General features: G+C 47.0%; 1 protein-coding gene across 2 annotated transcripts in view; it reads right to left on the bottom strand.

Annotated features, from left to right (window-relative positions):
• Positions 1 to 21,771, bottom strand: part of LOC137642717 (chromosome-associated kinesin KIF4-like) — an 85,991-nt gene that overhangs the window by 54,666 nt on the left and 9,554 nt on the right. For both annotated transcript variants that reach the window (XM_068375525.1, XM_068375524.1), the window contains exons 3-5: positions 4,222 to 4,339; positions 1,927 to 2,114; positions 679 to 834 (exon numbers count right to left, since the gene is read on the bottom strand). In XM_068375525.1, coding sequence (XP_068231626.1) covers positions 679 to 834; positions 1,927 to 2,114; positions 4,222 to 4,339 — 462 coding nt within the window. The remainder of the gene's footprint in view (positions 1 to 678; positions 835 to 1,926; positions 2,115 to 4,221; positions 4,340 to 21,771) is intronic.

Here is a 21,771-nt window from a genome sequence, read left to right on the forward strand (position 1 = left end):
GTGATCTCTTGGTAGCCGCCTCCTTTTTGGTGCCGTACCGCACTCACTGAACTTCATTCCAGGATTCACACTCCGGACACGTGGTTGTAGGGGAACACACAGTGCCCCTACATAACGAACACAAAGAGTGGGGGTCGATTTCCGGCTTGGAAAGAAAGGCCCCACAAGATTTACCGGCCACAGGCCTGGGGCAACGACGGGGATTCTCCTTAACGAACCAATAAGCACCAAAACGACAAAGGAACACAGAGGGAAAGGTAGGATAAGGTAAGGTATGAACACAAGGGGACCATGTGGGACACAAAGGGTCGCACTGGGTAAGGAGAGCGCGGCGAGATGTTATCACGACGCGACCAGAAAACTTACTGAAGGTCGAGACCTGAGCGAGCACGCTCTCTGACCCTGGGTCGCCTCATGGAGCGTATCCTTCCGCCAGAGGTTCCCCCGCATAGAAAATGGAGATAGGGTAAACTACGCAAAATTCTGGTCGGTTGGGAGGAGATCCAAGATACTCCTAAGAAAGTAGTTCGAGGTAAGTACTCCGTGTTGGAACAAATATACTTTTAAATAATAAAATAATTTCCCCCCCGAATCAAACTATAAGATCTAATAAGGCCATACAGTAGTTTTATATCTGTACACAAATTAAAGTTTTGAATACAAGCAGCATAACCCTACCTGCTCCAAACACTTCATGGTTTCCGTCAAAGTTGTAACAGGAATTTCGGTAAGTCCAACTATCTTGATTCCACCTCTAGAATCTTCTCTGATGTCTACAGCACACTCATCTTTGGTTTTGTTGCTAAGGAGATCAAACAGAGTTTCCTTATAGAGCTGAAAATATAAGAAATACACTGTAATACTGTACTTTATAATGATTTATTTCTGATACGGCTATACGCTGAATTTCTGAAAACATATTAAATACATTGCTATCCCACGGGAGGTGCCGTTACATAGGCTATGCCTTCGTCCATAAGCCTCAACACACATGCAGCATTAACATGCCAGTTGTAATCAATGAACAGGTATCATGACATATTCCACAGGTTACATTTTTTCATCTAGGGAAGACTTGAAAAAACTATGGGACTTACCAGACAGTCCTTCACAGGACTGTATACATTTTCAAAACGGGTCACTAAGGCCGCATCCCATGATGCTAAGACCACACTAATTCAGTCTTGCTCACCCCAACTACCCACTAACAAAAGAAACAAAGGGTAACATGGAACTAGCACTGACAGTGAATGCATATTGAACAATTTAATCCTTTTTAATCTTTGAAAAATAGAGCTAAAACAAATGGTAAAGAAACCCAATATAGTAAGAATTGGAAGCAGCTCCAAATGAGTCAAATATTGCTCAGTAACAAAGCAACTGATATATATATATATATGAAAGCTAAGAGAAATCCATACATCATTTGATTCCTTTTAAGATTACATTCGCGAGACTTCACACGAAGATGAAAAAAGTGAAACAAAACTTTAGCATGAGAAGGTTGTCACAAAGCAGTGATGTTGTAGTTAAGTCTTAGAGAGTGAAGGTGGGTTGTTAATGCTGAGTTGGAGTGGAAAGAGGGTAAAAGCAGAGCACTGGACAGAAAAGGCTAGGCAGATCTCGGGGGTTCATTACACATCTACTAGGTGAGACTAGAGTAATGTTTAATAGCACAAAAGGCATTTTATTGGACTATGTTTGATTATGTTATTTAGACCAGAGGACAGATACTAGGACTGATAGATGGCCTATAATGATTAATGGGCTGCTATGAATAGGGAAGTAGTATACAGTACAATGATACAAGTATACGAAAATACCAAGGTGAAAATAGAAAAAAAAAATATTTGGCACTGGCAGCAATTCACATTTAATTAAAGTAATATTGCACGTACATTAAAAAAAAGAAAAACATTAACTCACCTCTATAAAAGACACTTTAACCATGAATTCACAGTCAGTGTGCTTTGCAACGCCATCAAAAATGTCTCTGACTGCTCTTGGTATGATCCCTGCCTCTTCAATATCATCTCCTTGCGAATGGGCTGTTCCCATGCTGTGGGTCTTACCCGACCCAGTTTGTCCATATGCCAAAACTGTGACATTGTAGCCTATAAAAATGCAACTGTTAGTTACACAATGAATTTACTGTTTTCTAAATTCCTGTTTCAAAACTACACTTCTCTCCAATATTATACTTTACATTTCCTATACCTAACCGGAACAATCAAAATACAGCATTGTCAAAATATTATCATTAATCTTGAAAAAGTTACTAAGTTAAAAAAAGAAAGGGAGTATTACAGTTCCCAAAGATCTTGAAGGTGTTTTCAAATAGAAAATTAATTTTATATATACTGAAATAGCACAGCAGGGGTAAAATGTATTAATGTATTGCCTCATCACCATGGAGTTTGCTGCAATAATCATATAAATTTGGATTACACCCTTGCAAATTTACTTAAGAGAAACACTCAAGTCTGCTTCTTCAATTGAATATAAAGGGGGCTTGGTAGGTATTAAGTTGCTAGGCCACCAACCATCAGTTAGAATACTACTGCTAGAGAGTTATTGGATCATTCTCTCTGTTATGGCTCCTTTTCCTTTGCCTGGTCTATTCTTTCCACATATTTTTTGGTCCTCGTACACAACACCAAAATTACTAAACAATTCTTTGCTCAAGGGCTTAACTCCTGCACTGTACATGTTCAGTGGCTACCTTCCTTTTGGTAAGGGTAGAAGCTATGGTAAGGAGCTCTTCTAGAAGGACACTTCAAAATCAAACCACTGTTCTTTAGTATTGGGTAGTGCCATAACCTCTGTACCATGGTCTTCCACTGTCTTGGGGTAGAATTCTCTTGCTTGAGGGTACACTTGGGCACACTATCTTATTTCTCTCCTATAGTTTTAAGTTCATATATGAATGATTTATTTTAATCTTGTAACTGTCCTTAAAATATTCTATTTTAATTGTTCATTACTTCTCTTGTAGTTTATTTATTTCCTTGTTTCCTTTCATCACTAGGCCTTGGGCTTACACTGTCCTGTTTTTTCTAACTAGGGTTGTAGCTTAACAAGTAATAACAAAATAATAATACTGTATTGAGTCTTGAGATTTTGGTGATCAATCTATTGTGAAGAAGGGTTTTAATTCTTTCATTCTGCCTTGTTTCACGTACAGTATTGTTCTCCTGTCTGATCTTCAGCTGCTGAATCTCATCTTAATTTGTTGGATGAAAAACTGTAGGCTATTAAATTTCTTATTCCTGATCTTGATATCATTATCTGGCACTGTCATTCAGTTATTTCTGTATGTATGTTGCGTTAGATTTTTCATAATTCTGACCATCCTTTGCACTCAGATCTTCCTAGACTGTACTTTAGTCCATATTACTAGCTATGCAGTTAACTAGCACTCTTGCTTTTGCCATCATAGGCTCAAAACTACTCGGTATTCTAGAAGTTTTATTCCAGCTGTGTTCATATTGTGCAATGATCTTTCTAATCAGGTAGTTAAATCAATGGAACTTCATTAATTCAAACTTGCAGCAAATTTTCTTAGGTTAAACAGGCTGACATAATTCTCTCTTCATAGTTTATGACAGATCTATTTTGACATTGTTATTGATCTTAAGATATTTTATATTCTTTATTCATTACTTCTCATATAGGTTTTTTATTTCCTTTCCACACTGGGCTATTTTTTTATTAAGCCATTGGGCTTGTAGCATCCTGGCTTTGCAACTTGGGCTCTAGCTTGGCTATTTATAATATGAATAATAACTGTTGAAGAAGGCAGGGGAAAGGATTGCCAGTATTGAGAGAGAAAAGGGACAGGGAGATCAGTGCAAAAGAAGACAAGAGGATTCATACACAAGGGCTACATACTGTAACCAAACAACTGCACATATTCACTGTTTAACCCTAATCCTATCACTTTGAAGGGTCATACATCAACACACACAGATAAGAAATCTTCAAGCAATAGGGAGTCAAGTGTTCCAATTTAGCGATGATGTCTGTATTTGATAGCAGCCATAGAAAAGATGGTCAGTAAGAGTGTGAGTGATGCTCACATGTGCTCATTACATCTTATTATCTGGGTAACAAGCTTCAACAACTACTTCCAGCTGACCTTGTAAAAATATTGAAGAAAAACAACGAAAGGCTTGTTTTTTCATTCACACCAACAGGTTAAACTTAATTTAAAATACATACCTTTGAACAGATTCTTCACTACCTTCTTAATGGCTGAATCATACACATAACTCTGGTTGGTGTTTGATGGGAAGGCAAAATCAAAAGTAAATGCCTTGTCACTTCCATTAATTACAATCTGGAAAAATGAATAAAAAAATTGATTACAATCAGGAAAATTGAATAAGATAATTATTAATGTGCACGCTCACTCAAAAATATGACAAATTCGAAGATAATTTGTATTTTTCCTAACCATACAAACCTTAGCTATTTACAAAGGGCTACCTTTTAGCGTAGCTGAAATGGCGAGCCATTAGAATTTAATGAGGGTGTATTACCCCCGCGCTAGTTAGCGGGGGGGGTAGGGGAGTGGTAGCTAGCTACCCCTCCTCCCCCTCACACACAGGTGAATACTCACTTTCACTTAGAGGTAGGACTTGTCTTGGGAGACAGGGCTGGCGGGCAAATATGTGTAAATAGCTAAGGTTTGTATGGTTAGGAAAAATACAAATTATCTTCGAATTTGTCATTTGTTCCGTAACCGAAATACAAACCACGCTATTTACAAAGGGTGACTTACCCCTTAGGGAGGGTAGAAAGTCCCCAGCCATACTGGCTTTGGCTTTACCCGGGGACTCAGAATCCGAGTGAGTCGCACTCGAGAAAAGGAGTCCCTGCACCTCACAAGTTCCTTGCTCCGCAAGGAACCATGTGGCCTACGTAAGCTTGTGTGTGAAGGAAGAAGTGTGACCCGTCCTAGGCAGTTGACCTGGAGTTCCAGAAGGAACTCTGGGTTAGGACGTTCCCAATACCACCTCGTCAGGGTATGGGGGACGCGACAGTATTGACTCAATACTCGGAACACAAGAAAGCATGGTTTACCTGCAGAGGTTCGAGGTCAGCTATGCAGAGACCAGGATGCTGCTTCCCCGTAGAGGGGATGATGAAGAAAGAAGTAAGGGCCAGACATACTTCTTTCGTTCATGCAGACTAAAACCTGATAACAATGCCCTCAACCTTCTGCTACCTGTCCAAAAAGGAGCCTGAGGTTAGACCAGCTGTTGTGTAGCCACCACAGAGCGATAGAAAACGTATCGAGACTCCTGTGGGTCACGCCCTGCAGGAAGCGGGCTGCGAAGGTCATTAGACGCTTCCAGACTCCAGCTTGTAGCACCTGCGTCAAAGAGTAGTATTACTCGAAGGCAAGGGACGTTGCGATGTATCCAACATCGTGCTGTAGGGCGACGTGACGGGGGAGGGTCTGGAGACAGGTCGAGATGAATGTCCTTGAGTCCGGGCTGAAGAGGTATACTGGTGACTCTCCCCCCATGTCCTCCTTGTGCTCCCAAATCGGCTGCAACTGAGGAAAAACTGCGGCTGTTCCCAGCGCTAACCTCTCGATTCCTTTACTGGCAAGAAAGAGAAGGTCTTGGGACATCAGATACAGAATGGAGACTCGAATCTTGAATGAATCGGACCGAAGGGCCAGGACCCCCAGATTCTGAGTCTAGCCAACAACTCAGGAGCGAGCCTGAATGTTGCCTTCCCCTCTTCCTTAGAAAGGGGGGAGTCGTAAGAGACCAAGAAGATTGCTTACACACTGGCCGTGGCCAGAGTGAGCAGGAGACCCAAGGCGGAATACAATCCGAGGCCTGTCATAAAGGGTCTTGAGAAGATCTCTTAAAGGACTAAAAGTCCGAGCCATGCTCCAAGTTGGAGGTCTTCCTCCGACTAGGGCAGGGACGATCGTAGCTTCGCATGAGCGAGGATAGATCCAGCGGGCAGGAAAAAGTTATTCCTTTAAGCCTGAAGGTCAGGGAAAGGCTGAGCGACAGGCTTCATTGCCGAGAGCGGAAAGAAGTTTCCTCCCACCGAAAGGCAATAAGACCGTTATTGCTGGAGAAGAGGCCTCAAGGGAAGAGGTATATCTCCCACGGCACCAACCACCTTAGACTCTTCACTTTGCCTGGGAGACCCCTGTGGATGACTATCGCAGATGACGCGACCTCCGTACCGCGACTGTAGCGGGTTGTCTCCTCTTGAGGAGGAAGCGTAGTGTCTCCAGGCATGAAGCCGAAGCGACGCCCCGGTTCGGGAGAGATGTCGCAGTGTGGATGCTTGAGTAGTTTGCGCCGTGGGAGAAGCTCTCCCGGGAGTTCCGTCAGGGGAAGCAGAGGGTCCAGAAACCGTTCTGCGCATAGTCCCAGTGGAGCTCTCCCATTGAAAGGTTGACAAACAACCTGGTCTTGTTGAGACCCATTGTCCACAGACAAGAAGGAGGGAAGACGCAGGCGTCGAAGTTGTCCCACCATCACCGGAATACATCTTGCCAGAGTCTCGGGGTCTGAGACTGGGGGGAAAAATAGCGGAAGCTTGAGGTTCCAAGCTGTCGCGATCAGGTCCCCCAGACCAGCACTTGCTGGTTATCCAAGGTCAAAGACCACCAGGTACACTCTCTCTACGAGGCTCTGCTCGGATAGTCTGAGAGAACATTCCCCTGCCTGGAACGAGAGAGCCGATGGTGGTATTGAGAGAATCTCAATCATCCCGGTATCTCTACTGCAAGATGTGAAGGTGTGAAATGCGTCCCCTGCTGGTTAGAATACGCCAGGATCATGAAGTCGACGGGCACGGGGCGACTCGGCCAGACTAAGGCCCCTAAGCCTGCCTGAATGATGGAGAGATATCCTTCAGGTCTTGACCATAGGCCTGGACCGGAACATGCCCCTCCCCTTCCTTTGACGAGTCCGAGAACCGCATCAAGAATGTGGGGAAAGGACGAGAATATCCACTACCATCAAGAGGCTCCATAGGTCAACACCCATTGCAGGTCTAATAGTTCCGCTGGTCCCATAGGGCCAGGGAGTCCGGTTAAACATTGCCTGAAGCCACCGGAACTTGGATCGCCCCACATGGAACTTATCCTGAGGCGACCGTTCGGACTATAGACGGGTCAATGAGGAAAGGAGAACTAGGAAACGTTCCAAGGTAGGGCTGAAAGCTCTGCTTGACTGATTGATTGATTGATTGATTGAAAGTTTTCTGGCATCCTGACATCTAAGGTCATTGACGCCGATACCATTTACTGTATATGAAAATTAAAAGCAAATTCAATTAAAACCATAAAAATTAAGAAGTCATTACAATAGTTAAATAGTTTTCAGAAGACCTGCTTCTGAAATAAATCTAAAAATTCCGCTCGCATAGTAAGACACATCATGTCCAAGAATCTTGGCAAGGATAAACCTGCCATCCTCACCTCGAGCCTCAAACAGATATCTATTTCTTAAGTTAGTAAAATTAGGGCATTCGGTCAACAAATGCCTCACTGTTAAAGGTACTAAGCAGTCCTCGCAATACGGTTGGTGTTGGCCCTTCAGCAGAAACTCGTGTGTCAACCGTGTGTGACCAATACGGAGACGACAAAGAGTCGTCTCCCATTTTCGGGGAATCATGTTATACCTCCAAGGTGATATGATATTTGTTACTTCCCTCATTTTATTGCCATCTTGACTATCCCAGTGCTCTTGCCATTTATCACATACCAATTTCTTGATGTAAGGTAGGAAATCGTTACATGGAATGGGATACCTCCTTGGTAGCAACTCGGATGCCGCATTCTTCGCCAGTAAATCTGCCTTCTCATTCCCAGACACACCTACATGTGCTGGAACCCAACAAAATCGAACAGTTATACCTTTCCGTCCAATAATAAAAAGCCATTCTAAAATCTTTAAAACTAGAGGGTTACTAGAATTAAAAACTTCTAAAGCTTGAAGAACACTCCTTGCATCACTAAAAATTGTAAAATTACCCTCCTTTTCCAAAGCTATTTTCTCAATAGCGGTTAATATGCCATACAGTTCGGCAGTAAATATGGAAGCTGTTAGAGGAAGTGCACCTCTACAATTAAAATCATTACTATGTACTCCAAATCCAACGCCAGCATCAGATTTGGAGCCATCAGTATATATAAAAGTCGATCCCCTATGTTCTTCGACATGTTCCATAAAAAAAGACCTGGATTCTAAGTCAGTCAAATTCTTCTTAACTCCAATAAAGTATCTACAAAAAGATATGTCAGGTAATTTCCATGGAGGCGTTGATGATACCTTGAATGGAAGCACCTTATTTCTAATCATATCCAGATTGTTTAATAATTGGTTAACCCGAAACCCAAAAGGTTGAGGAGATTTTGGGTGCAACTCAAAGTAGGTTGAGTTCCTTACAAGGCTTGCAGTTTGAAAGGCTGAAGAATTGGGGAGTCTTTGCAATCTAAACCAATACCGAATAATAGAGGACATTCGGTAAAGGTCCAGAGGCAACTCCCCAGCATCAACAAGGAGACTTGTGATAGGGGATGTTCTAAAGGCTCCTGTGGACAATCTAATGCTAGCATGATGTATTGAATCTAGTATTTTTAACCGGCTTGGGGTTGCTGAGGAGTATATTTCGCATCCATAACTAATTTTGGAAAATATCAAGGCCTTGTATAATTTTAAAATTGTATTGCGGTCTGCCCCCCATGATGTATGGGACAAGACTTTTAAAAGATTCATAGCTTCAACACATTTAGCTTTTAATGTTTTTAAGTGAGAAACCCATGTAAGCCTACAATCAAATATCAACCCTAAAAATTTGGCTTCACTTGCACATGGGATCCGTTGACCTTTGATGTATATATCCGGGTCTGGATGTACTCCCCGTATACGACAGAAATGGACAATTGTAGTTTTACTTGTTGAGAACTTAAATCCATTCATATCGGCCCAATGGATAATTTTATCAATAGAGAGTTGGATTTTTCTCTCAACCATTGCCATTCTGGCTCCAGCAAATGATATGGAGAGATCATCCACAAATAATGTTGCAAGAACATCCCGGGGAATGACTGAGGATATCCCATTAATTGCTAGTGCAAAAAGGGTTACACTCAGCACACTCCCCTGAGGAACTCCTTCTTCCTGGCATTTACTCTGTGATAGAGCTTCCCCAACTCTCACTTGGAAAACTCTATGTGAAAGAAATGACTGGATGAATAGTGGTAGCTCACCTCTCAATCCGCACTCATGGATTCTTTTAAGTATACAGTATCTCCATGTGGTATCATATGCCTTTTCAAGATCAAAAAAAACTGTAACATGGTGCTGTTTGGAGGCAAAGGCTTCACAAATGGAGGACTCAAGTTGTATCAGCACATCAGTCGTTGAGTGCATTTTCCTGAATCCACATTGAATGGGTGATAAAATATTCTTCTTTTCAAGGTACCAAATCAGTCTTGCATTGACCATCTTCTCCATGATTTTACATAAACAAGATGTCAATGCAATAGGTCGGTAGTTTGCTGCTAAAAACTTGTCCTTACCAGGTTTTAAAAAGGCTAAAATAATGGCTAGTTCCCAAACACTTGGATAACTATGATCATGCCATATTCTATTAAAAATGCTTAAAATAAATAACTTTGTATTATAAGGTACATGTTTAATCATTGCATATGGAATTCCATCGGGTCCAGGGGCTGTATCGTTACAAGTAGCAAGAGCAGAATCAAATTCTCTTTCAGTAAAAGGAGAATTGTATGACTCTTGCTTTCTTGTTGCGAAGTTTAAAACTTTCTTTTCTTCATTGCTCCTATACTGGTGACCAGGAGCTGCTTGACACTTGCACGATACATTTGAGAAATGGTCAGCCAGGGCATTGCTAACTTCGGTTGCTCCAGTCATATACTGGCCATTTATCTTTAACACTGGTGGTGGGTTTGGGGTGAATTTTCCTGCTATCTTTTTTACTTTCCTCCCCACAGATGATGTTGGTGTTCTACTGTTAATGGAGGAAACAAAGGACATCCAAGACTGGCGCCTAGCTTCTTTCATGGCACGGCGGAACTGTGCTCTACATTTCTTGTATATGACTAAATTCTCCTCATTACGGTGCATGCGCAATCGAGTTAAAGACTTTCTTGTGGCTCTGTGCAGGGCAGTTAGTTCTGACGACCACCAGGGGACTGGTCGTCGTCTGAATATCCCAGTTGTTTTGGGAATGGAATTCACTCCTGCTGTGTGAAGAGTTCCATTAAGTAAGTCTATGGCATCATCAACACTTTCAAACTGTTCTGCATTTCCTTCAATTTCACTTAACTCCCGAAATCTATTCCAGTCCGCCTTATCAAGATTCCATCGAGGTGATCTTTGTAAAGGTGGACCATTGTTGGTGTTTATAATGATTGGTGCATGATCACTAGTATGCCAATCATCTAATGTTCTCCAATTAAAATCGAGAAGACAGTTAGAGCTTGCAACTGATAGGTCAATGCAGGACAAGGTACCTGTCTGTACATGAAAATGTGTGGGCTCTCCTGTATTGAGGAGTCCGACATCTTCATTCTCCAAAATTGACGATATAATATTACCCCTTGCATTTGCTAAAACATCACCCCATAAAGGATGTCTACTATTAAGGTCTCCTAGTAAGAGAAAGGGTTGTGGGAGTTGTTTAATCACCTCTACTATATTATCATATGAGATGTTATCATTTGGAGGCAAGTAAAGAGAACAGATTGTGTATTTTCTTCCTATATCAATCTGTACAGCCACTGCCTGCAGAGGGGTACAGATAGACAAAGATATTTGGGGAACATCTCGACGAATGTACATAAGACTTCCCCCATGGCTCCCTGCTCGTTGATCATATGGTGTCCTATAGCTAACATACTCTCGAGGACAAGGAGTATTAGCATCGAGCTTGCTTTCTTGTAGACATACTGTTATAGGGGAGTGCTCACGTATGAGGAGCTTAAGTTGTTCATATTTCGCCCTTAAACCCTGGCAATTCCATTGCAGAATGGAGGAAAAAACTATGTTTTATTTTTTGGAAGACACCTTAGATGAAGTCTTCCCAATGGCACTATTTGATCTAACAATGTTTCCCGGAGGTAACTCTAGAGAGGATCTTGATATAGTGGGTTTTGTGTTTCTCTTTTTCTTTGTGTCCTTTTGATCTAATTGTTGAGGAGGATGGTGGACCTCAACTTGAATTTCTGATTGGTTCAATTTACCTTCTAGTTGTTCAGAAACATCAGCAGATAAGATATCATATTTATTGGAAGTCGTGACTTTAATGTTTCTTATGGTAGGAGGAGAGAGGGAGGGAGGTCTCTCTCTTTTTCGATTAAAAGGTTGTGATCTGTCAGGTTTTTGCACCTTCCCCACTACGGGTTCACCAGGTAAATTGGTTTCGAGTGCAACCTCCATCAGATCAGGCAAGGAAACGGCCTGTGAGAGGTTTGTACTATTGTTTAAAATCGGAGTAGTTGGCTTTTGAATAATTTTCAGATCTTTAAGTGTCCGTTTTGATTTTTCCACAATTTCTGGATATAGATTTTCGATGGGACTTTCAACCTCTTTAACTACTTTCATTTGTTTCTTTATCTTAGAAGTAGAGATATAATTTTCGTCTGTGTGGTTTGACAAGTTTTTCTTCAGAACCATTGAAAAAGGTTGCCCTGGTCTTATTTGCTTTTCAAGAGCTCTTTTACGAGCCTCTTTAAAAGTAACCCTTTCCATGGTCCTAATGGCCTGGATTTCTTTTTCAAAAATAAACTTTACACAGCTTTTAGATGTAGCTGGGTGTGCTTCCCCACAATGTATGCAATTAGGGTTTTCTATGCATACTCCATGACTACTTTTTCCACAGTTGGCACAAACAGCTGGCTTATTGTTTAGTTTTTCTTTACATTTCTGGCTTAAATGGCCATACATTTGGCAATGATAACATCGCAATGGTGACGGGATATATGGTTTTACCTTCAAAGATAGCCATCCAGCTTTTATAACATTTGGTAATCGGCATTGATCAAATGTTATAATCAGAGTAGCAAGAGGGATACGTTGTTCTCCAACTCTCTTTCTCATTCTGACTACTTTAACTACTCCTTGACTTTTCAGTTCATCCTCTATTTCTTTCTCCTCTATATCCAACAATTCTGGAGCATATATCACACCTCTACTCTGGTTGAAAGTAGGGTGTGAAACGCATTTTACGCTATGACCATTCAATTTTGTAAGTGTTTTTAACCTTTCACCTTGTAATGGGGAGAGTGTCTCTATCAAGAGACTTCCATTTCCCTGGGGTAAAATTTTTGGCTGCCCTCCACATAAATTAACTATTTCTCTATTAGCTTTAAAAACATTTATACGCTCATTTCTTCCGTTTTCAAATTCCAAGATAAAAAATTTTTCATAATTCACTACTTCATAGTGACCAGGTAATACTTCTACTTTTCTATATCTTTCTGTACTGTCATCATTTTTCACTCTCTCTCTCTTCTTCTCTAGCGTTTTATTATTCACATGACGTGAATAAGGTTCTAACGTTACAATGTTAGAACCCGAGTTGGAGCTGTCTGTACCGAGGTCCATGTTTGTATTTTCCAGGTCGTCAACAGAGGTGTTGGGTTTTTTTGGAAAAGCAAGCCGGGTTATCCACCTCTTATCGGAGGATGTCAGTCCTCCTATCCCATGTGGCCCAACACGAGAAGAGGCTTCAGCGGGGACCAGTCCTCTATTAGAGAGGGGCTGCCTCTCTTAAGGTGGGCGTACACTGGTCAGTGGGGGTAGTTAGCCCCTCCCACCGTCGACTCCAATGCCTGGCGTCACCCATTACCCGCAAATATGGGTGACTTAAGACCGGATCACTGGAGCCCGACTCTTAACAGACTTGGTCTGCACCCAATGGGGTCTGCCAGAGGGTGATGGCATCTAAATTGGCACAGGTTGAGATGGAATGCAGTCCATCCCACACTGTGCCAAATCCAAAGCAGCATCCAAAGTAAAATCGAACATGCCAAAGTCGTCAACAATATCGAGCCCAAAAGGAAGAGATGGGAGAAAAAAAGAAATAATCAAAAGTAAAAGAGAAAGTGCTGACTGATTTAGTTGAATCGACAGCTGGGCACCGAGGTCCAATGGGAAGTAGTTCCCACTGTTCATTAGAGCCCAGCTGCTAATCCCTAAGCCCCCCATCCTCGTCAAGGCTTCAGCATCTGGGGGGTCTGCTTGACTGAGAACAGGTACTGCGACTCTCCTCAGTCTTGCCACAGTCAACCGAAAGGAAGGCTCGGAGGATGTGGTAACAGAATCTGGCATCCCCAGGTGGTCACCCATCCAAGTACCGACGTTGCATAACCTCGCTGGACGGACGAGAAGCGGGGTTTCCAACGTGGTACGGCCGTTGACTCAATATCATGGCCAGATACTCCAGATGTTGAGGCAGAGGAAGAGAAGGCTCCAAGCAAAATACCATGAGCCCACACTCATGGTAAGCATCCGGAAGCTTGTCCCGGTGCTGAAGAAGGTCGAACCCGAGCCTACCGGAGTTGACCAGCCCTCCAAACAGCAGATGAGGCGGAAGCCTGCACCTGAGCGGCCAAGAGGAAGGCAGGGAGAGTTCTCTGGGGAAACAAACCTGCTATGCCACGGCGGGATAGCCACACTGCATCATAAGCAGGAATACTTGCAGTCTAGGCTGAATTCGACGAGCACCTTGGAAGATGGATGGAATGGAAACTGAAAGTACCCGTCCTTCCGATCCAGGGTTTAAGGAGTCCTGTCGCCTCGTTACCAGTCTGATCGATTCTGCTGGTCTACGCTGGCCGAAGTTTGTTCGACAAACTTGATCAGGGCTGAGAGGTCGACTACGGACATCCCCTCTCAGATCCTTCCTTACAAGAAAGGATCGACTGAGGGGGCCGGGTGAAGCCGTCGATGATCCTAAGGAAGACCTTCGCCTAAGGTATGGATCATTCTGCCCAACCGGGCAACTCTGCTGACGCTATGGCATAGAGGTTCAGAGACACTGAATTCGCTGACAGAGACGGCAGGCGCGATATCCTTGGCTAATCACAGAGATTGTGCGGGAATGGGCATCGGGAAGCTGTCATTCGGATGAGTAACCTTAAGCATCCTTCCAGCGAAAAATCTGCAATCCTAGAGTTCGTGAACTCCTTTTAGGACTATGCCCCCCCGGGGGAGTCTCCCGTGCCATCTGTTCCTGACAGGAGGAAACTGCAATTGGACACCTTGTCCCAGTTGTCGTAGCCGATAACTTAGGCCGACGTGGTTGAAAGAAAAGGGCGCTGGAGCCCTGCAGAGTCTGGAAGAAAGCGCTTTGGAGGAGTGAAACCGGAAGTCGATTTCCTCCGCACAGCAGCTGTCTAAGTTTCTGTCCTTGGGCACAAACAAACTCTTCTCAAGGATGGAAGGGTGTCTGAGGTCGTCGACCTCCACAGGCGAGACACCCGAAGGAAGCCCTCAGTCAGCGCGTCCAGATGGTACAACATCGAGATCGTCCGCAATTTAGATACTTAACGACGAAAGGCCAAGGTGCCTGAGCTCGAGAGGAGGAAAGTACCCCTGATCTTCCTGTAGCTTCCTTGAACCAAACCTCGGGCCGTAACCGAGGAGGGAAAGAACCTGGTAAGCTCCCAGAGGAAGAGGTAAGCAGTCACCCCTTGTCCGATGGAGAAATCTCGAACGGAAAGACCCCCCCCCCCCCCAAAAAAAAAAATACTTCCAGGGAATGACGGGGAAGGGCTAACCCAGGTTCAGGAAAGAGGAGTGTTGCTCAGATCTCCCTTAAGTTTCTCCTATTCTTGCAAGTGCCGTGCTCTGCGTTTACGGGGTGAGGCCGTGTTCTGGAAATACGCTCCAGAAGAACTCGCCAGGCTGCGAAAAACCCCATTGGGAATTGTGGTCGCAATCGCCCTGGAGCTCGCGCGACGGAAATTCAAAGATTTTCGCGTGGGCGAACGTGGAAGCGCCCGTGCGCGGTAACGCAAACGAAGGTGAACGAAGGTGAGCGAAGGAGCGCAGAAGGAGGGCGAGCGTGGTAGGAAGGGCGAGAGCTGTTGGTCGGCGAGCGATAACCCATAGACGAGCAATGGATACTGCAAGAAATAAGCCGACGTTTGTGCGAATAAACACTGTAGGTTCGCGCGACGGAACACCATCCGTCCGCGCAATGGAAAAACCGTTGGTTCGCGCGTGGGCGAACATTGGAGAGCATGGGCGCGGACGCGCATGAGCGTAGACGTGCAGGCACGTGGGTGTGTGGGCGCGCAAGCGAGTGGCCGTGCGGTCGCGCGGGCGAGTGGTCGTGAGGGTGGGCAGGTGGATGAGAGTGAGTCCGAGGCGGCGAACGCAAGCGTTAGCGCGATGGCGAGGAAACACGCTGCCGCGTGGGCGAGGAAGACCGCTGGCGATATGGATCAACAAGCGATCGGTGGTGAGCTGGTGAGCGCTAACCCGTAGGTTGGCGAAGGCGCGTTGTGTTATGCCGACGCGATGGTCGAGCAGCATGCGCAGGTGAGCGATCGTGCGTTGGCGAGCAGTATGCGAAGGTGAGCGATCGCGAGCAGCATGTGCAGGAGGGCGATCGTGCTATGGTGAGCAGCATGCGCCTGGTGATCAGCATGCCAGGGTCGCGCGATGGCGAGCAGCATCCGCAGTTGAGGGTCGCGCGATGGCGAGCAGCATCCGCAGTTGAGGGTCGCGCGATGGCGAGCAGCATCCGCAGTTGAGGGTCGCGCGATGGCGATCAGCATCCGCAGTTGAGGGTCGCGCGATGGCGATCAGCATCCGCAGTTGAGGGTCGCGCGATGGCGAGCAGCATCCGCAGTTGAGGGTCGCGCGATGGCGATCAGCATCCGCAGTTGAGGGTCGCGCGATGGCGAGCAGCATCCGCAGTTGAGGGTCGCGCGATGGCGATCAGCATCCGCAGTTGAGGGTCGCGCGATGGCGATCAGCATCCGCAGTTGAGGGTCGCGCGATGGCGATCAGCATCCGCAGTTGAGGGTCGCGCGATGGCGATCAGCATGCGCAGGTGAGCTAGTAACTGGCGAACCATGTTCCTTCAGAAGTGTTGGAGAACGTTGGCGTGCCGGCTGTAACACACGCGGGCGATCCGGAGATCGCCGAGAGACAGGTGATCGCTGGCGAGCTGGTGATCGCTGGCGAGCTGATGATCGCTGACGAGCAGAAGGCTACGCGTGGAAGCCTGTGCATAGAAGAAGAGTCCTTGACCCCGACCTGAACCGAAGTTCTAGATCGTGAGGGCGAACGTGGGCGCACAGGGCGCGTAACAGGAACCAACAGGAACAGCAGGGATGATCATCTTGAAAGCGCTGACGAACAGGAGAGCGCTGATGAGCAGAAGAGCGCCTGTGTGTTAACACTGAGCAGGAGCAGGAGAGAACACAGCAGAAGGGCACGCAGGGAAACCCTGACACGCAAGAGAAGAACCCCCGTGGGAGGCAACCCTTTGCCCCGAAGGGATCGTTGTCCGCCGGGAGACTGATGTCCGTCGGAAGACCGCTGTCCGTCGGGAAGACCGTTGTCCGTCGGGAAGACCGTTGCCCGTCGGAAGACGAGATCAGACTGCTGTCCATCTGCACCAAGGCGGAAGATCGAGAAAAAGGAGTTGTAGGCTGCAAACGGAGATCCAAAAAGGCACCTCAAGCACCCTATAGGGAGATGAGAGGCCCTTACGACGAGGCAGATGGTGGGCCTACGGCGAGGGAGGCCAACAGCAACCGCAACAGAAGAAACCTCCGAAGAGGAGTCTCTATGAGTGTACTCTCTCGCGAACGAAAGAGAAACACTTCGTAGAAGAGACTGGTCATCCGGTGACCTAAAAGGAGCAATCCTCCGAAGAGGAGCTCCTGCAGTTGCCCAGCCCCTTGAGCGAAACTGCAGGTGCGACCGCTCAGCACCAAGAGCATAGTCGCACGAAAAAAAAAGGCAAGAGAAGAACCCCCCAAAAGGGGAAAAATGACAAATTCGAAGATAATTTGTATTTTTCCTAACCATACAAACCTTAGCTATTTACAAAGGGTATTACTTTTAGCGTAGCTGAAATGGCGAGCCATTAGAATTTAACGAGGGTGTATTACCCCCGCGCTAGTTAGCGGGGGGGTAGGGGAGTGGTAGCTAGCTACCCCTCCTCCCCCTCACACACAGGTGAATACTCACTTTCACTTAGAGGTAGGACTTGTCTTGGGGGACAGGGCTGGCGGGCAAATATGTGTAAATAGCTAAGGTTTGTATGGTTAGGAAAAATACAAATTATCTTCGAATTTGTCATTTGTTCCGTAACCGAAATACAAACCACGCTATTTACAAAGGGTGACTTATCCCTTAGGAAGGGTGGAAAGTCCCCAGCCATACTGGCTTTGGCTTTACCCGGGGACTCAGAATCCGAGTGAGTCGCACTCGAGAAAAGGAGTCCCTGCACCTCACAAGTTCCTTGCACCGCAAGGAACCATGTGGCCTACGTAAGCTTGTGTGTGAAGGAAGAAGTGTGACCCGTCTTAGGCAGTTGACCTGGAGTTCCAGAAGGAACTCTGGGTTAAGACGTTCCCAATACCACCTCGTCAGGGTATGGGGGACGCGACAGTATTGACTCAATACTCGGAACACAAGGAAGCATGGTTTACCTGCAGAGGTTCGAGGTCAGCTATGCAGAGACCAGGATGCTGCTTCCCCGTAGAGGGGATGATGAAGAAAGAAGTAAGGGCCAGACATACTTCTTTCGTTCATGCAGACTAAAACCTGATAACAATGCCCTCAACCTTCTGCTACCTGTCCAAAAAGGAGCCTGAGGTTAGACCAGCTGTTGTGTAGCCACCACAGAGCGATAGAAAACGTATCGAGACTCCTGTGGGTCACGCCCTGCAGGAAGCGGGCTGCGAAGGTCATCAGACGCTTCCAGACTCCAGCTTGTAGCACCTGCGTCACAGAGTAGTATTACTCGAAGGCGAGGGACGTTGCGATGTATCCAACATCGTGCTGTAGGGCGACGTGACGGGGGAGGGTCTGAAGACAGGTCGAGATGAATGTCCTTGAGTCCGGGCTGAAGAGGTATACTGGTGACTCTCCCCCCATGTCCTCCTTGTGTTCCCAAATCGGCTGCAACTGAGGCCAAACTGCAGCTGTTCCCAGCGCTAACCTCTCGATTCCTGTACTGGCAAGAAAGAGAAGGTCTTGGGACATCAGACACAGAATGGAGACTCAAAATCTTGAATGAATCGGACCGAAGGGTCGGGACCCTCAGATTCTGAGTCTAGCCAACAACTCAGGAGCGAGCCTGAATGTTGCCTTCCCCTCTTCCTTAGAAAGGGGGGGAGTAGTAAGAGACCAAGAAGATTGCTCACACACTGGCCGTGGCCAGAGTGAGCAGAAGACCCAGGGCGGAATACAATCCGAGGCCTGTCGTAAAAGGGTCTTGAGAAGATCTCTTAAAGGACTAAAAGTCCGAGCCATGCTCCAAGTTGGAGGTCTTCCTCCGACTAGGGCAGGGACGATCGTAGCTTCGCATGAGCGAGGATAGATCCAGCGGGCAGGAAAAAGTTATTCCTTTAAGCCTGAAGGTCAGGGAAAGGCTGAGCGACAGGCTTCATTGCCAAGAGCGGAAAGGAGTTTCCTCCCGCCGAAAGGCAATAAGACCGTTATTGCTGGAGAAGAGGCCTCACGGGAAGAAGTATATCTCCCACGGCACCAACCACCTTAGACTCTTCACTTTGCCTGGGAGACCCCTGTGGATGACTATCGCAGATGACGCGACCTCCGTACCGCGACTGTAGCGGGTTGTCTCTTCTAGAGGAGGAAGCGTAGTGTCTCCAGGCATGAAGCCGAAGCGACGCCCCGGTTCGGGAGAGATGTCGCAGTGTGGTTGCTTGAGTAGTCTGCGCCGTGGGAGAAGCTCTCCCGGGAGTTCCGTCAGGGGAAGCAGAGGGTCCAGAAACCGTTCTGCACATAGTCCCAGTGGAGCTCTCCCATTGAAAGGTTGACAGACAACCTGGTTTTGTTGAGACCCATTGTCCGCAGACAAAAAGGAGGAAGACGCAGGCGTCGAAGTTGTCCCACCATCACCGGAATGCATCTTGCCAGAGTCTCGGGGTCTGAGACTGGGGGGAAAACTAGCGGAAGCTTGAGGTTCCAAGCTGTCGCGATCAGGTCCCCCAGACCAGCACTTGCTGGTTACCCAAGGTCAAAGACCCCTAGGTACACTCTCTCTATGAGGCTCTGCTCGGATAGTCTGAGAGAAACATTCCCCTGCCTGGAATGAGAGAGCCGATGGTGGAATTGAGAGAATCTCAATCATCCCGATATCTCTACTGCAAGATGTGAAGGTGTGAAAATGCGTCCCCTGCTGGTTAGCATGAAGTCGACACGCAACGGGGCGACTTGGCAGGAGCGGTAGGATCTGAAGAGGGGCCAGACTAAGGCCCTTAAGCCTGCCTGAATGATGGAGAGGTATCCTTCAGGTCTTGACCATAGGCCTGGACCGGAACATGCCCCCCCCCCCTTTCCTTTGACGAGTCCGAGAACCGCATCAAGAATGTGGGGAAAGGACGAGAATATCCACTACCATCAAGAGGCTCCATAGGTCAACACCCATTGCAGGTTTAATAGTTCCGCTGGTCCCATAGGGCCAGGGAGTCCGGTTAAACATTGCCTGAAGCCACCGGAACTTGGATCGCCCCACATGGAACTTATCCTGAGGCGACCGTTCGGACTATAAACGGGTCAATGAGGAAAGAAGAACTAGGAAACGTTCCAAGGTAGGGCTGAAAACTCTGCTTGACTGAGAACAGGTACTGCGACTCTCCTCAGTCTTGCCACGGTGAACCGAAAGGAAGGCTCGGAGGATGTGGTAACAGAATCTGGCGTCCCCAGGTGGTCACCCATCCAAGTACCGACGTTGCTTAACCTCGCTGGACGGACGAGAAGCGGGGTTTCCAACGTGGTAAGGCGGTTGACTCAATATCATGGCCAGATACTCCAGATGTTGAGGCAGAGGAAGAGAAGGCTCCAAGCAAAATACCATGAGCCCACACTCATGGTCAGCATTCGGAAGCTTTTCCCGGCGCTGAATCAGGTCGAAACCCGAGCCTACCGGAGTTGACCAGCCCTCCAAACAGCAGAGGAGGGCGGAAGTCTGCACCTGAGCGGCCAAGAGGAAGGCAGGGAGAGTTCTCTGGGGAAACAAACCTGCTATGCCACGGCGGGATAGCCACACTGCATCATAAGCAGGAATACTTGCAGTTTAGGCTGAATTCGACGAGCACCCTGGAAGATGGATGGAATGGAAACTGAAAGTACCCGTCCTTCCGATCCAGGGTTAAAGGAGTCCTGTCGCCTCGTTACCAGTCTGATCGATTCTGCTGGTCTACGCTGGCCGAAGTTTGTTCGACAAACTTGATCAGGGCTGAGAGGTCGACTATGGACGTCCCCTCTCAGATCCTTCCTTACAAGAAAGGATCGACTGAGGGGGCCGGGGGTGAAGCCGTCGATGATCCTAAGGAAGACCTTCGCCTAAGGTATGGATCATTCTGCCCAACCGGGCAACTCTGCTGATGCTATGGCATAGAGGTTCAGAGACACTGAATTCGCTGACAGAGACGGCAGGCGCGATATCCTTGGCTACTCACAGAGATTGTGCGGGAATGGGCATCGGGAAGCTGTCATTCGGATGAGTAACCTTAAGCATCCTCCCAGCGAAAAAACCTGCAATCCTAGAGTTCGTGAACTCCTTTTAGGACTATGCCCCCCCCGGGGGAGTCTCCCGTGCCATCTGTTCCTGACAGGAGGAAACTGCAATTGGACACCTTGTCCCAGTTGTCGTAGCCGATAACTTAGGCCGACGTGGTTGAAAGAAAAGGGAGCTGGAGCCCTGCAGAGTCTGGAAGAAAGCGCCTTGGAGGAGTGAAACCGGAAGTCGATTTACTCCGCACAGCAGATGTTTAAGTCTCTGTCCTTGGGCAAAGACAAAACTCTTCTCAAGGATGGAAGGGTGTCTGAGGTCGTTGACCTCCACAGATGAGACACCCGAAGGAAGCCTTCAGTCAGTGCGTCCAGATGGTACAACATCGAGCTTGTCCGCAAGTAGATACTTAACGACGAAAGGCCAAGGTGCCTGAGCTCGAGAGGAGGAAAGTACCCTTGATCTTCCTGTAGCTTCCTTGAACCAAACCTCGGGCCGTAACCGAGGAGGGAAAGAACCTGGTAAGCTCCCAGAGGAAGAGGTAAGCAGTCACCCCTTGTCCGATGGAGAAATCTTCAACGGAAAGCCCCCCCGCCAAAAATCCTTCCAGGGCGGGAGAAGGAGAGAGTACTCGTGCAGGAGAGGGGACCCTCGAGACCGACCTCTTGGGAACCAACTTCGCCCTGGGGGAAGTCACCACGAAGTCCACTCCTCTCTTTCTCTTCAGCGTAGGAGAGACAGCCGCTGGTTTGTTACCCTGGCCGGTGAGTGCTGGTTTCATAAACCTCATTAACGCCCGTGCCAGCGGATCAAACCATGTCTGCTGCTCCAAGGACACAGAGTCCGAAATCCTCGCTAAGGTGAAAGGGATCGGGCGATCCTTTGGAGAGGACACGACGGTTCCTGCCTGAAAAGAAGGTGGGAAGAATGCTGTACTGACCTGTCTTCGTCCTGCACTACCAACCTGTGCTTGGATGGAGGTGATCCCGAGTGCCGCCTAGGAGCACGCGTCCCTGCTGCTACCACCGG

The sequence above is a fragment of the Palaemon carinicauda genome, chromosome 6, assembly GCF_036898095.1.
Source record: "Palaemon carinicauda isolate YSFRI2023 chromosome 6, ASM3689809v2, whole genome shotgun sequence".
Classification (NCBI taxonomy): Eukaryota; Metazoa; Arthropoda; class Malacostraca; order Decapoda; family Palaemonidae; genus Palaemon; species Palaemon carinicauda.